This window comes from Medicago sativa, chromosome 4 (genome assembly GCF_051527215.1).
Source record: "Medicago sativa cultivar Bolivia chromosome 4, Bolivia_mono, whole genome shotgun sequence".
Taxonomy (NCBI): Eukaryota; Viridiplantae; Streptophyta; class Magnoliopsida; order Fabales; family Fabaceae; genus Medicago; species Medicago sativa.
In genome coordinates, this window is record NC_140752.1 from 55,328,757 (window position 1) to 55,341,246 (window position 12,490).

At 31.5% G+C, this 12,490-nt stretch overlaps 1 protein-coding gene across 4 annotated transcripts; it reads left to right on the forward strand.

Annotated features, from left to right (window-relative positions):
- The first annotated feature begins 4,957 nt into the window (after nucleotides 1–4,957).
- Nucleotides 4,958–12,078, forward strand: LOC146929959 (5'-3' exoribonuclease 3-like). 4 transcript variants are annotated; one of them, XM_085701637.1, is made up of 23 exons: nucleotides 4,958–5,444; nucleotides 5,534–5,639; nucleotides 6,454–6,530; nucleotides 6,640–6,831; nucleotides 6,966–7,085; nucleotides 7,174–7,236; nucleotides 7,596–7,649; nucleotides 7,731–7,901; nucleotides 7,991–8,068; nucleotides 8,191–8,340; nucleotides 8,422–8,541; nucleotides 8,639–8,734; nucleotides 9,175–9,270; nucleotides 9,462–9,532; nucleotides 9,775–9,903; nucleotides 10,002–10,078; nucleotides 10,159–10,199; nucleotides 10,336–10,410; nucleotides 10,499–10,614; nucleotides 10,743–10,817; nucleotides 10,902–10,980; nucleotides 11,142–11,215; nucleotides 11,437–12,078. In XM_085701637.1, the coding sequence occupies exons 1-23, from the start codon at nucleotides 5,277–5,279 to the stop codon at nucleotides 11,843–11,845; spliced, it is 2,637 nt and encodes an 878-aa protein (XP_085557763.1). In that variant the 5' UTR covers nucleotides 4,958–5,276; the 3' UTR covers nucleotides 11,846–12,078. The 4 variants fall into 4 exon arrangements, with proteins under 4 accessions (XP_085557763.1, XP_085557765.1, XP_085557766.1 ...); XM_085701639.1 differs by having other exon boundaries at nucleotides 10,746–10,817; XM_085701640.1 differs by having other exon boundaries at nucleotides 8,425–8,541.
- The last annotated feature ends 412 nt before the right edge of the window (nucleotides 12,079–12,490 follow it).

Genomic DNA, 12,490 nt, shown 5'->3' on the forward strand with positions numbered 1-12,490 from the left:
TATCGAGAACTATAATTATGCCTTTTTTTTTTGAAAAAAATACTATGAACCTTAATGTTAGTAACAATTCTTTCAAATTTTGATTGATACCTATATATAGGGCTTAAGTTATTTTACCGTCTATGTTATCTATTTGCAACCTTTCAAAAAATTGTTTGCACGATTTTGAATTTTCAAGTGGTTGATTGCTTCGGTACAATTAGTGTACATTGTTTAGTGTGAAAATAAATCGCATAAAATTTTCCATATCACTCTAAACTATGTTAATATAATCTATGTATATGAATCTTTAAAAAAAATGCTTGAAAGGAAATTTTTAAGAGATACCAATTCTATACTATATATACTTGAGGATCGATCTTGGGTAATTTTTTTGCTGTAATACATGTCAACAATATAAATGGTTAAAATAGTAGTGTTGTTTCCTCAAAAAAAAAAAATAGTAGTGTTGTTTGTTTCAATCTAGTATTGCATAGCCCTTCTGAAAATGCAGTTATCACATATATTTCTTATTGCATTTATGGCTGATTTGATTATCAGGCAAACAACAATTACAGTATTAACATGACAGCAAATAGGGTAATAATAGGAAGTCAACCATAGGATCAAGCGTGCAAAGTAAACATTTAACTTAGTTTAAATTTTGTATTTGCCAAACCGGTTTTTTGAGATTCACACTTCATTTTTATTCATTTACATGTATGGTTAAAGAGAATTGATAGGGCTTAATTCTAAGTAATTAGGTTGTATGCCACGCTTAATTTTTTATGTTGACTAATTACCATTTCTTTTTTTGGCAAGTTACACATTGATTTGTATTTAATACCAATGTAAATGCACCTATCTGTTGTTATTTAGTAACTATAGGGGAGCCAATTCATTTATGGCTGATTCGAGTATCAATCATAAGATTAGGGGGTGCAAAATAGCATTATCTGCTAGCTTAGTCATTATGCATGCGTGCCAGCATAATGGAAGTACCAAATGCTCAAATATAAACCAAGAGACAACTCTTAACACGCAGTTATCAAGATATTGATCCATATCAACCTAAAAATCTGAATGTGTGGTCTAGAGTGCATACATATGTTGCTTGTGTTATATTTTAAATTAAATTGAAGGACCAATAAATACAGTTACGACCATAAACCGTAAATAAGATATCATCTAACGGATACACAATACATAAAATAAGTGAAGAAACTACAATAGTTTTGTAGTACGTAGCAGTAAAAGAAACAAAAGGAAATAAGACGGAGAACAAAAGAAGCCACCCAAAAGAAAACAAATCAAACCCAACAATCCTAAAGGGCCAACCACACCCACCTAAACTGAAAAAACATAATGTGTGCCATTCCAAAGCACTTGCAGACCAAAGCAAATAGCAGAATGAAACCCACTATGATGCACACGAATAGTATAAATGCGTCTATGTTGCCACTGCAGCAGTCCATAGGCCAAACACCCGAGAAAACACAGCAGATTTTTTTTTTAAAAAAAAAAACAGCTCCGAATTATGTAGAAAATTACCTCGTCATGCAGTTGAAATGTCCAATCATAACGTATTTGAAGCAAATCTTCCAAGAAAACATCATCACACTAACATTCTCTACAACATACTCAGTAGAAAGAACATTATTATGAAATCTCCAATTTGAAAAATCCAAAAATCAGAAATTGAAAAAGAAACAATTTCAAGGCCTATTCAAACTTGAATGGTTATGTGTAGACATTATCTATGAACGAAATTTGACCTTTTCTTTAACCTATGAAAAGTTCCAAGAAACACTATAGCAACACTAAACTGAAAATGGTGTTATAAAAAAACTGAGATAAGCAACACTAAAATTGCTCATTGACTAAAAAACAAAACAAACCAAACCTTAATTTGTTATAGAAATCTAAAAACAACAATTCAAGAATGCATATCATTGTGAAATTGAAAGTGTGAACAAAATTCAGAAATCAAAAGCTCATGACATAACGTCGTAAATGTGAACATATAACATTCTTTCAAAAATCTTTTCTTAATGGACAACAAAAATCAATAGCAGCAAAATAGTCACTGAGATTTTACAGATAATTTTATAAACCCTAAAAACACAATGATATATTTTTATCATTCCTTATAAACATTAGAACTCAAAGGGAATTTCAAAAACAGATGAAAAACTAAAAGAAGGTGTTAAAGAAACAATTAGGTTAGCTGATATAGAATGTAACAAAAAAAATTGAAAATCCATAAACACTACGAGAAAATGGAAAAGCATCATAGAATTTCAATTAGGAAAAAAGACACGAAAATGGAAAAGCATCATAGAATTTCAATTAGGAAAAAAAATTGTGAAATATAAAAAATATCAAAACTCTAGATGTCAAACTATTAGAATCGGAAGGTCCGCATATGAAGGTTCCAGACTATAACCATCTCTTGTCATCTGAATACATACCAAAATTGAACAAATTAATGGAAAAAATTGAAGAAAATTTAAAAGAAACAGCAGAAAAATAAGACAATTCTTCTTTCAATTTGATAACCTAAATCAGAAATAAGGAAATATATATTTGAGATGAAGAAACCAATTAATGATATTATAAGTTACATGTAGAAGAACCAAAGTGGAAGAGGTTGTGAAGGGAAAGTGAGTGGGAGGCTCGGTTGGAGACATAGGCAACATCTATAACTTTAATGATCGTGATATATTAATTTTAGCGATCAAGAGCAGTTTGAGATGCAGATTGTCCATGGAATGGAGAAGAAAGGTAAAAATGATGAATTGAATTTGAATCAACAGATGAAAGGGTGTAGACTAAAGAGATTTAAGTGAGGAAATGAAAGAGAAGGTACTCACTAAATTTGTTTCTTTGGAAAATGAAGAAAAATTTGAGCATGTGAGACAAAGTCATAAAGTCTGCAGAATTTGTCTACCAGAAATAGGCGTGAGTTAGTTTGATTGTGGGGTCCCGTGTGGAGTTAATTGAGGAGTTTGGAGAAATTAGTGGAGTAGTGATAGGGTTAAGTAGTTAAACCGCATTAATTATGGCAATTTGGGAAATGACAATTCAAATTTTTGCAAGAGATTAGCTTCTTGTGTAAGCTTGGTTAGATAGCTAAGGAGGGAAAACTCATAAGCAATTAGGGTTTAACATTTGCATGACCTAATTAGCTTTTAGAATAAGTATGATATAAACCATTGGATTTTGAAGGTCTATTGTAGGTAATAGTACACTGTCACCACCTGAATTTTTCTTCCTTTCTTCATCTTCCTTTTTCGCGGTTCTTCATCTTCCTTCCTCTTTCACTTCTTCTTCATACATTCATCCAAAACTCATAAAAAATCCAGAAAAAAAATCTAGAAAAACCCAAAAACAATTTGCATCAAATTCAAAAGTTTATCCATAATATATTATGCAAAATCCAAATAAATATCAACAAATCCAACTTCTCCTAAAAAATTCTATGTCATATGAAGTCTTAAAACAAAGAATCAATCAAACACACATCAACAAAACAAAACGCAACGGGATCAAGAATTTTTTTTTATTCTTTTGTGTTTACTCTTTTTGCGATCGGATTGGGATGATGGATCGGATTTGGAGCGGTGGAGGAGAGAGTCTTCAACGGGGGGCTGAAATACGGCGGAGAACCTCGAGTGCCATGGCCAAATGGAAGAGAAATGGGTTGTTGTTCAGAGATGAGAAAATAGGAAGGTGAATTAATTTAGGAAAATGATAACATGTCTTAGGGCATATGATAAGAAATTTAAAATAGAAACAATTGTCTTAAAAGTTGTGCATTCAACTTTATTCAACTTTTAAAAAACAAAATTTTGTTGTTTTCTATGTAAAGTTTCTAATTTTAAATTCCTTAACTTGTGCCCTAAGAACACAAGATAACAAGACCCATTAATTAATTTATGGGTTTATGTTGTTGATGAGATGATGATCATGGTGGTGGTGTTGGTGTTGTTGATGAGATGATGATGATGGTGGTGATGAATTTTTAGATTTTTTATGAGTTTTTCTTTGAATGTTTATTTGTGTTCTTCATATTTTCTTTGAATGTTCATGTTGTGTTTTTCATATTTTCCAGAAAGCAGATGTGGAGAAGATGAAGAAACTAAATAAATTTTCAACTAATACATGTGTACCACACTTAACGTTTTTTATTGGATTAAATATGTTTTTAGTCTCTATAAATATACCAACTTTTTGTTTTAATCCCTCTAAAATTTTCCTTCAACTTTTAGTCCCTCAAAAATTTTCTATCTTCACTTTTGGTCCCTCTTTTAAAGTAAACTCGTATGTAAAATTCATATTTTTTTAATAAAATTTTGCAGAAAAATTCATAATATTATAAGAATCTCTCAAAAAAAAAAGATTTTTTTAACAAAACATGAATTTATTATGAATTTTTATATTTTTGACGGTTAAAAATTCATATTTAATTTATGTTTTGTTAGAAAATTCTAATTTTTTTGGGGAATTTGTTTTACAATATTCTACACATTTCTGCACAGTTTCCTTAAAAAAATACAAAAATTAACTTAAAAACAGGGACGAAAAGTAATGATTGAAAATTTTGTAGGGATTAAAAGTTGAAGGAAATTTTTTGAGGGATTAAAACGAAAAGTTGGTATATTTATAAGAACCAAAAACATATTTAACCCTTTTTTATTAAACCTAACGGAAGGGACTAAAAAGTATAACAAAAATTAAATTAAATGACTCAAACAGACTTTTTATTAATTATGGGACCAAACCGATAAAAAAAATTAATTAAGGGACTAAAAAGCAATTAAGTATATAATTTCACATTGCTTAAGATGTAAGCAAAGCTTCTTGTCAAGTCCAATCAAATGAAAAACTGTCGGTATCTTCTCTTCCTTTCTTACTCCACTACCTAAAGAGAAGTAGACATAGCATTTAATAATATTCTACTCTAACATTGAAAATTACTCTTCTTCTCTTCATTTCTTCAGAAAATAATAACTAGAGTAAAATTCTCTTTTTATCTCACTCACTTCACCATCATCTCATAGACCATTATGCTTCTCACCATTTCTAAACTGCCACTCAATCTCAGTCAAAGACTCTCAATCTCTGTTCTTGATTGTCCCTTCATCACTCTCAACCTCTCATCTTCTTTTACAAGTGCTTCTCCTTTTTTCTAATACACACTTCAACTGTGTTATTGTGATGTTTTTCTGGATTATCTAAAGTACTAACCTTAAACCAGCAAAAGAGAAACATAGTACTATTGAGAAGCTGTGATCATGGGTGTTCCATCGTTTTATAGATGGTTACTCAACAAATATCCAAAGGTGTTTGAAGACATTAACCTTAACACAAACACTTCAAATGTGGAATATGATAATCTTTATCTTGACATGAATTCTATTATTCATCCTTGTTTCCATCCTAATGATGATAGCAACAACAATGTTTGTTACTCTCTCTTTTACTATTTTTCATGCTTTTTTTTTATTATAGTTTAATTTCTAAAGTTAGTTTTATATATAATGTTTTTCAGAGTGCTCCTTCAACAACATTTGTGGAAGTGTTTGCAAATATGTTTGAGTACATTGATCGTCTTGTTACTATTGTTAAGCCTCGCAAGCTATTGTATATGGCTATTGGTGAGACATATTAACACCACCTTTTACTTATTATTTTATGATTTAGTTTTTCTTTACTAGGTTAAGACATTGTTAGTAACATAATGTTAAGAGGGGTGTTATTTGAAATTTTTAACAACCCAAAAAAGCAACAATGTATTCACATTTTAGCAAACCTAAGTGGTTCCCTACAAAATCCGCAAGCAAACCAAGGTGGAGAAATAGTTCTATGACAATTGCTGTTTTAACATCATAAACTTCCTAAAAATACAAGTAAACTACTAAAATACCCACAGCGGTAGTTAACTACCGCTGGGTTTTTTAGTCATTTACTTGTGTTTCTAGTAAGAAGTGAACGTGTGCTTTATCGGTCAAATGTCACAAGTCATCATTAAACACCTTACATTTAATAATTTTAAATAACCACGTATTAGTGTTGGTGGTAGTGTGTTTGGTGTTAGTAATATGGTCTTTTCGGATTAACTTATTTGAGTTTATGTGTTGGCATAAACACTTACGAAACTCTTTCCGAGAACTTATGAAAGCAACTTATGACATGTTTTTAAGGACATGTTTTTAAGCTATTTTCAACTTATTTTCACAAGTTCTCCCAGATTACTTAAAGAAAATAGCTTATATCCATCCTATAGAAAACAATACAAGTTTATTTTATCTTTTGTTATAGAAATAACAGATATATAAGTACTTATCATGATAAGTGCTTATGTTATAAGCTGCAAATTAAGTCTTTTATCCAAACAGGCCCCTAATGTTATACATTTGCTTGTGTTTGATCAAATAACTCAACCAAGGAAATGTTTTTCATATTGACCAGACGGAGTAGCTCCACGAGCGAAAATGAACCAGCAAAGGACTAGACGGTTTAGAACAGCCAAATACGATGAAATTCGTGTAAGTATTTCACCTATTTGAAACAAATGAAAATAATTGAACTTATAAAACAGTTGAATGATTCAGGCTTAATGATTTTTTGAATTAATATTGTTTTTTGTATTTATAGGAAGCCGAGGAAGAGAGACTGATGAAGGAATTTGAAATGGAAGGCAAACAAGTTCTTCCTAAACAAGAATGTGAAGTGTCAGATTCAAATATTATAACACCAGGGACAGAATTCATGCAGCAACTTTCGAAGGCTCTCAAGAGTTATATTTCTTCAAGGATATCCTCTGATCCATTATGGAAGGGTGTTATGGTATGATAAAACACAATTAAGTCACTCTATTTTTTACATTATTATAGATAATTGATTATTAACTTTTTGCTACATTATAAAGCTAGTAGTAGTATTTCATTGTTGATTAATTTGGTTAATGTTTTTTGACTTAGGTAATTTTATCTGATGCTAATGTTCCTGGAGAAGGGGAACATAAAATTATGTCATTCATAAGGAAACAGCGTGGTCTTCCTGATTATGATCCGAACACGGTTCACTGTTTATATGGATTGGTACCAAATCTTAGTTTTTTTGTTGACATTGCTAATTTCCTCTGATATTTGAAATGTTTGAGATGAAACTTTTTATTTTGGTGTGCAGGATGCTGATCTTATAATGCTTGGACTGTCATGCCATGAACCTCATTTTTCAATTTTAAGAGAGGTTATTTTGGCACCGTATTTAATTATTCATCAATAGACTGTACATTTGATCTTCTATAGTTTAACATGAAAATGAAAATGAAAAATCGAATACGATGAAACCCTTTACCCTTTTGGCTTTAGTAATGTGATTGTGAATTGAGATGCATAAATTCCTAAATAAATGCCTATTTGAAATCTATGAAGCATTAGAGCAAACATTGACATCCGACGCAAATTTAACAAAATGAAGTAATTGAATATGTGTCAGTGTCAGACATTGACATGTGTGGGACACACCTTCAATCTTTAATGTTGATGCTACATATTTTGAAATACATTTTACTGATGTGATTCAAAATTAATTCTTTGCATGTGCAGGGTGTGCCTGACTATAATGAGAAGCTGCCACCAAATGCTCCAATGCGGTTCAAGGTTTAATTAGAGTGATTATATTTAGTCTATAACTTTAAAGTTGATACGATGATTCTAATTTTGAATCTATAATGCTTGCAGCTTTTGCATATTTGGTTGTTGAGGGAATATCTTGAGATAGAAATGAAGATACAGGATCCTCCCAAAAACTTCGTCTTTGATCTTGAGCGGATTGTTGATGATTTTATCTTCATTTGTTTCTTTGCTGGAAATGATTTTCTGCCTTACATGCCATCTTTGGATATTCACGAGGTATTTACAAACATTTTAGTTAGGTTGATTATACGCAGATTATAAATATGTAGTCGAGTATGTTTAATTGTTTGGTTCCATTTTGTTAGGGTGCAATTGATTTACTTATGACTGTTTACAAAAAAGAGTTCAATAAACTTGGAGAATATCTTGTGGACATAAACAAGGTAAGACAAAATAATGTTACAGCCTAATCCCTTATTTATTTTTCTATATTAAGTTCGATTAATTAAAATTTTATTTTACAAGTACTTTTTTTTTTTTTTACGTGACCATTATATGAAAACAGTTAGGGGAGAAACATGGTGCTTATGTGAAGCTATCAAGAGTTGAAAAATTCATTCTTATGGTTGGTACATATGAAGAAAAAATCTTCAACAAAAGAACTGCGATTCGAGACAAAAAATTGAGAAGGCTTATTAGTGATCATGAACAATCAGTAAGTTCATGCGTATGATATTTGAAAAATGGATTAATTATGCATTCATGGACTCATTGGATTCTTTTTTTTTTATTCAAGAAGCAAGAACAGAATGCATGTGATTACATGGATTTCGACAGTGAAAGCAGTTCAAATTGCGCTCTTCGAATTAAAAAAGCTCAAGCTTCCGACAATGTTTGTCCTCAGTCTGATGAAGAAGTAAGTACTTATATTGATTGATGTTTTTCACACTAGAATGCAATATTGGAGTTTGATGATGTTGAATTGTTGATAATTTATTGATCCTTATTTTTAGATATTGAAAAACACACAAGATTTGAAAGAGAAAGTAAGCAAATGCATAAAAGAGAAAGGCGACTTGTTTAAAAGTGGAGATTTCTTGACTGACAAGGTATTCACTTTTTCCCGATAGGCCTTTTACATTTGTTCTTAGTTTTTTTCTTGTTCTTCTTGTTTTTGTTATCTGATAAATGGCTATGAACTTATGAAACATGATTATGTTAAAATTCAATTTAATACTCCCTCCGTTTCAAAATGAGTGTCGTTTTAGGTGTTTACACACATATTAAGAAATGCAATGATTAAAAGAAAATGAATGGTTATTTTACCAAATTATCCTTATTAACTATTGGTTAGTTTTAAAAGTAATACTTTGGAAGTAGTGTGCAGAGTATTAATTGGAGGGTAAAATTGAAAAGAAAAAGTTATTATTGCATTGGAAACTGAAAGCGACATTCATTTTGAAACAAATTTTTTTGGCTAAAGCGACACTCATTTTGAAACGGAGGGAGTATATGATTGATTAGCAAGTGTTGTTACCATTCTTTTTAGATAAAATTAGGAACTGTTGGCTTTAAAGAGAGATATTATAAAGAGAAGTTTTCTGTGGAAGGCTCCACCAACATTGAGCTAAAAAGGAAGGAAATTGTAAGTTTTTTTTTCCTACAACGTCTTTCTTATTTGGTTTTTTTCTTTTTCCTTCTCGGACTCTATGAAAGCGTCGACATAGAAAATAGCTACTACACTGACACGTCGATAATAATTTTAAAATCAAGCCTTGTGTTTTGCATAATATTATCATTCGGTAGTGGTGATGAGTGATTGCAATTTGACTGTAGGTTCAGAAGTACACTGAAGGATTGTTGTGGGTTCTTCAATACTACTTTTCAGGAGTTGCTTCATGGACATGGTAAGTCAATAATATCGATGTTTTAAAAAAATGAATCGGATATCAATTAGGCCAGACCTTGATTATTTTCAAACTGCCTTAAAATGTTCAAACCTAGACGAAACTTGATCGAGCAGAGAAAATAACCGAACCGTATTAAATGGCGGTTCAAAGCGTAACTGGTTGAACCCTCTTGTTTGGTTCAGTTTTTGTGTCATGCATTTAATGTGTTGAAAATGAGAAATAATCACTGCAAAATACAGGTTTTATCCCTACCACTATGGTCCATTTGCTTCGGACTTAAAGGGCATGAGTCAAGTGAGAGTAAATTTTGAGAAAGGTGTTCCATTCTTACCTTTTGATCAACTTTTAAGTGTTCTCCCTCAAAAGAGGTAATTTTCTTAATTATAATTATTTTATGCTATCTTACATCACATCTAATAACATTCTTTAGCCATGATAAATATTATTTGATTTCACTTCTATGCAGTGCTTATGCACTTCCTAAAGCCTATGCACAATTGATGTTGGATGAACAGTCGAAAATATTTGACTTGTATCCTCAGAGTAAGCTTTTAATTTTAATTTTTTCCAATTATGTGATTCTTTGAACTTTTTTTTGTTCTTAGTCTGTTTTTGTTTTGTAGATTTTGAAATTGATATAGAAGGAAAGCGCTTCATGTGGCAGGTAATCTCACTCAGACACCGACACCGACACGACCCTGACGCATATTAAAACATTTAATTACTTCTATTTTCTCAAGCTATTGTGAATGCTGTGCAAATATATATACTGACAGAAATTAATGATATTTCTTATTTAGGGTGTATGCAAACTTCCATATATGGACGAAAAAAGACTTTTGGCTGAAACCAGCGAACTCAAGAATGGATTATCTGTACGAATTACTTAGCCCACAATTTTTTTTAAACATCATATTTTAGTGTTTCGTGAATGTCCTTTAAATTTTCAACTATGTTTTGTAGGAAAGTGAAGCAAAAAGAAATTCAGTTGAAGTTGATAGGTTGTTGGTCAGCGGCACTACCAAGTTAGCAGAAAAAATTTGCTCACTTAAATTAAACAAGGTGGACACAAGCATAAGGTTGGTCATTACTCAAAATTGATGGTTCCTGCAAATATTTGCAGCTTCTGCATATATATATTGTGTTAGAATTAAAGAAGAGTTTAGTTTTTCCTTTTTTTGTCTTATGTTTTCTCATATTTTTTTAGCAGCGACGGCATTGGAGGGATCATAAGTCTTTGCCACGAGTGTGTTGAGAACAACAAACAAGAAGATATTGTATTGTATGTTATTAAACATCATTTTCATTTTGTTATTTTATTTAGCATTTGGCTTTAATTACATTTTAATATTGCTTTATGGTACAGCTGTGTCAAATACGAGCATCCTGCTGGTGGTACAAGTCATGTTCGGCACCTCTTATCTGGTGTAAACCTTCCAGAAAAGGTAAAATCTTGTTGGTTAGTTATTAAACAAATTTCTGATCAAGAAAATTTGTTAGCTAACGAGGGTTTAGGTTGCAATACGCTATCTTGGGACTCTTGTGGTCTTGGTCATTAGCGTAACACTCTCGATACTTCTTGAAGACCATTCCATTTGTTTTGCAGACTATCTTTGAAAACGACATAAATGAGACGATATTGTGGCATGATCAAAGTCAGCATTATAATCGTTTTGGGAGGTACGGCTTATTAATTTGCTATCTTTCCCATTTACTATGTGTGTGGATCATTACGAAAAATCCAAAATAGACCAATTACAGTCGGTTTTATGGGGCAGCCAACTGCAGACCGTGTTGCATTAGACACATAATTTTACTGTCAACAGCTTGTTGCGTCATAAAGCCAACTACAGAAGATTCAATTTTGTAATAATCTTGGACTAACCAAATTGAATATTCAGGTCAAATAATCAAGACACTTGGATGAATTCAAACAGAGAAGGAAATGTTTCAAAATTTCCCCCTAACTCAACTAGTTTTGGTGGAAGAAGCTTTTCACGAAATGCACCTCCAGAATCAATTCACAAAGGAGCTGGTATTGGATGGGGTTCAGGTAGAGGAAAATCAGAAAGGATTGATCACGATACGATCAACGAAAAGATGACGTCGTTTTCTCCTTTTCATAAACAACCTAATGATCATGGAGGATCTTATTATCAACACCAACGTTCGCATGTGCCTTTTGGTAGAGGACGAGGTAGGACTAGTCAGAATTCGAACAATGTGTATGCATGGAAGTGTGTTTCTTCGAATTCCAACAGCTCATTTAGGCCTCAATGGAGTGATTCAAAGGATAAAAGTCGTTGGTAACATGGTAGAAAGAAAGATATCTCAGAAGACTTACCTTTTTATTTTGTTGAGTGTTTTTTGTTAATTGATAAGGTAAAAGTGAAAACAGTTGGTTACTGAACAATATTGCTTTTGGTGGTTGAAATGATCATTTTGGCATTGGGTTGTATAGCTGTTATGGATACACTAAATTAGTGTTAAGTTTGTATTTTGAAATGAACAGTTTTATGAAGCACATGCTTGCTTTCAAAACACTTGATTGCGTGTCCAGAGGATCATAACAAACACGTACATCAATATAAGGCGCACACATGACAATTCGAACCATTGAAGTTAGTAGAGTCGAACAAAGTACCGAAAATTCGACTCTAAAACTAGATTCATTAATACTACTCCTATCTCATTAGATTAAAATCATCTTGTATCAAAACAAAACTAAGGAATTGCATAAAAAATTAAGATTAAAATCATCTTAATTATGACATTTGTTTTATAAAAAATGTTTAGTTGAGTTGAACTTCATGATGACTTTTAAGATAAGAGCAGGTTTTCGACGTATGTCTAGTGATGCACTTACACATCACTCACTAGAGGAACATTGACGATAAATAAACTCTTAACCAAATTAGAGAATCTTCCCTAAATTATAAATCTCTGTATTGAAAA